General features: G+C 35.0%; 1 protein-coding gene across 1 annotated transcript; it reads left to right on the top strand.

Moving 5' to 3' along the window:
- Positions 1–799: 799 nt before the first annotated feature.
- Positions 800–1,753, top strand: LOC142446328 (olfactory receptor 5B12-like). The gene has a single exon (XM_075548091.1). The coding sequence runs from the start codon at positions 800–802 to the stop codon at positions 1,751–1,753; it is 954 nt and encodes a 317-aa protein (XP_075404206.1).
- Positions 1,754–4,099: the final 2,346 nt, after the last annotated feature.

Below are 4,099 nucleotides of genomic sequence, written 5' to 3'. Positions count from 1 at the left end.
AAGACATTATAGAATGCTTGTTTACATAGTTATCTGGAAATCCTTTGTTACATCTTTCATTGCTACCGTCCCCTGACTAACTTAATCTATGTCTCCAAATCATATAAAAATTTACACAATTGTTTTCTTCATCAATTTAGTTAAATAACAGATACTGGAAAACAGTGGCCTGTGTTATTTTAAACAAAATCAATTATCATCAGTTCTGTAGTCTGGAATGTGTATCCAAAAGTCCCTGATTAAAGATCTGTTTAAAATAATACTTTTTGAAGTTTTCTTTCATTTTTTCATGACATTATAATATTTGACATTAGATGTTAAATATTATGTTCTCTATATCTATGATATAGCATGAAAACATTTTGTTTAGAAATACACTTATTTATACAACTCGCTAACTATCCTAGAATGCTGTTCTTGAAACAATTGAAATAAAAAAACTTTCCAGTTGAAATTCCTTTAATCAGGAATTTAATTTAATCAGGACTCTGATTTGCTTTTTTTTAACCAACTAATCTCATTATTTTCCACAAATAACTTTCCATTGCTTATCTCTAATCTCTGACATTAAACAGTTTGATTAGAAGACCTTGGAACTTCTTTTCACTGAAAATCCTATCATACCATCAATAAATAAACCTCAAATTTGATTTTCACAACTAGGCTTTAAGTCCTGAAAACAATCATTGCAGGTTTGAAATAAGACATATATTAAACATGCTCAGAGACCTCAATATGGTCTTTTATTAAAATTCTGATACTGGTTTCCTGTTGTTACAGAACAACCACAAAATCCTGCATGATCCCAACTGAGAACCATACAAAAGTGACAGAGTTCATCCTTGTGGGGTTCACCAATGACCCAGAAACACAGATCCTGCTCTTCCTAACGTTTTTCCTCATCTACCTCATCAGTCTGGTTGGGAACCTCGGAATGATCCTGTTGATCCTGCTGGACTCCCATCTCCACACTCCCATGTACTTCTTCCTCAGCAGCCTCTCTCTGGCAGACTTTGGTTACTCCTCAGCTGTCACTCCCAAGGTAATGACAGGGCTTCTCACGGAAGACAACGTCATCTCCTATAATCTTTGTGCCGCTCAATTCTTCTTTTTTGGAGCTTTTGCTGTTACTGAAAGCAACCTTTTGGTTGTGATGGCTTATGATCGGTATGCAGCAGTGTGCAAACCCCTTCATTACACCACCACCATGACAGCAAATGTGTGTGCTTGTGTGGTCATAGGCTCCTATGTTTTGGGTTTCCTGAATGCTGCCATCCACACTGGGAACATTTTCAGGCTCTCTTTCTGTCGGTCCAATGTGATTAATCACTTTTTCTGCGATGCTCCTCCTCTTCTGGCTGTCTCCTGCTCTGACCGATTCATCACGGAGGTAGTTATTATTTTAATGGTAGGTTTCAATTCATTCTTTTCTATCATGGTAATATTGACTTCGTATTTATTTATATTTATTACTATCCTGAGGATGCACTCCTCTGAAGGACGCCAGAAGGCTTTCTCCACCTGTGCTTCTCACCTCACTGCAGTGTCCATCTTCTATGGGACAGTCACCTTCATGTACCTGCAGCCAAGCTCTGGTCACTCCATGGACACAGACAAAATGGCCTCTGTGTTCTATGCCATCGTCATCCCCATGCTGAACCCCCTAGTGTACAGCTTGAGGAACAAAGAGGTCAAGAGTGCCTTTCTAAAACTTGTTGGGAAGGCAAAATCTTTTAAAGGAATCTTAAGTTAATGATATTGAATCCATCACCTTTTGTTTCATGCAGCTGAGATATGTGTATAATCATGGAATATATTTACCTTTTAAACTTACAAGTTTCCACCTTATTGAAACAACGTTCTCAGGTATTTAAGTCTGCAAAATAAAACTTCAATAATTTGAAACCATAGGAATACTCTAAAGAAAACTCACTTGTTAGCGTAGAATTTATTTAAAAAATAATCCTTATTGCATTTCGTGACTTTTTTTGTTAACATAATAATGTATACTCTGACATACATAAGCCCATAAACTTGCAGGTGCATACTTATGTTGTCAAAGGCCATACCCCCATTGCTTATGGGAAACCCATGACATCTCAAACCCATGGATTGAGAAATTCATTTTAAACTAATTATTATGAGTCCATTTTTATTCCAGATTTTCATGCATTATCCGAGTGTGACAATACATTCTTGGATACACACTTATGTGTTATAACATGTAAAGAGATTTTACAATAGACATTTAGAAATAGAAAAGAGAGATTAATTTTGATGTTCTATTTTCCTCCATCCCTGATTCCATCTCTTTACTTAGAAGCCATAATTATGGTTTTGAAACATACTCTATCTAATGTTCAGTGATAATTTTACATCTTGTGCCTGTTGACCTTAATAAATATATTTTAGTTGGATATTCATTTTTGCCTTTTGTTTTAATAAAAGAAAGAATAATAAAGTTTGTATGATTCTGGAAGCTGACTTTTTTCATATGAGTGCACATGTAGTTTCATCCATGCTAATGTCTCTAGTTATGGTTTATTTTTACTGTTATCTAATGCCTAACTATGTGAGTCAATTGTGGATTACTTATCCAAAATAATGTTTTTTCCTAATATTTTCTACACACACAATAATCTGAATCAGCTTCTTGGTCTCCTAGTATGTGGTTGTTTTTTTCTATTTTTAATTCTATACTTTGGACAATTTTCTGGGTTAGAAGGTAGGTAACATATTCAACTTTTAAGATAATATGTCCTTGTATCACAATTGCAGTTCTACAAGCTTGTGTGAATGTTCTTGCTGCTCTGTATCTAAAACATAACTTGATATTGGTATTATCCACAATAAATGTTGCTGATGTAGCAAGTTTCAAATGATTTCAATGTTCATTTCTCTATAATTGCAATAAAGAATATATTATATTTTATCATTATATCTCATTTATTTCTTGAAAACAACAATTCATATTATTTTCTTATTTTCTATTGTTTTTACCACTAGGTTTTGCTTATGAATTTGAATCCTATATATAATTCTCCAAATAATTCCATCAGTGATGAGATGTTACAAATGTTTCCTCTTCGTATTGGCTATCCTATTTTTAGAGTGATTGATAAATTATTAGTTTGAATATAGTTGAACTGATTATTTTTGTTATTCATTTGAACTATTTATCTCCATTTAAGAAAACATTTCCTAGAAAGAGACTTAATGATATTTTTCTAAATTTTCTTCTAAAATTCAAAGCTTTTAATATGACTTGACTTGTTTTTATTAATTTAATGGGGTAGAAATCTATTGTAATATTTTTAATGTTTAAATAATTTTCCAACACATTTTATGAAAAGCACCTCTTTTATTCACATATGAGCAATGGCTTGTCAAAGATAAATGTGATTAATTGCTGAATTAGGCTGCATCCTCTAGAGCGTATACGAATGTTGTTGTTAGTTGCCATTGAGTCAGTTCCAACCCACAGTGAAGTTACCCACAGCAGAATGAAACAGTGCCCAGTCCTGAGTCACCCTCACAATAGGTCCTATGGTTAAACTCATTGTTGCTGCCATAGTGTTGATCCATCTCTCTGAGGGTCTTGCTCTTTTTCGTGGCCCCTCTACTTTACCACGTATGATGTCCTCCAAAGACTGTCTATCCTGACCACATGTGCAAAACATGCAAGATGAAGTCTCACCATGTTACCTCTAAGGAGAACTCTGATTGTACCCTTCCCAAGATGAATTGCTTTGTCCTTTGGGAGGTCATGGTACATTCACTATCCTTCTCTAGCAGGACAATTCAAGTCTATCGACTCTTTTTCAGTTGTCCTTGTTCAGTATCCAACTTTCACATGCATATGAGGCATGTCTGACTTCAAACACACCATAGTCCTAAAAGTAATGCTTTTTTTTTTCCCTCAACACTCTAAAGATGTCTTGTGGGACTCAGAGGGAAATGGGGACTCAATAGGACTCACCTGTCCAGAGATCTTGCGGCCAGACCAGAAAATTTGGAGGTAAGGTGAAGGAAACGGGATGGTGGAGTCCTAAAATTAGAACTAGGGTACTAGGATCTCTCCTGAACCCCTTTTTTGCGT

This window comes from Tenrec ecaudatus, chromosome 4, assembly GCF_050624435.1.
Source record: "Tenrec ecaudatus isolate mTenEca1 chromosome 4, mTenEca1.hap1, whole genome shotgun sequence".
NCBI lineage: Eukaryota > Metazoa > Chordata > Mammalia > Afrosoricida > Tenrecidae > Tenrec > Tenrec ecaudatus.
This window is presented reverse-complemented; position numbering and strand designations above follow the sequence as displayed.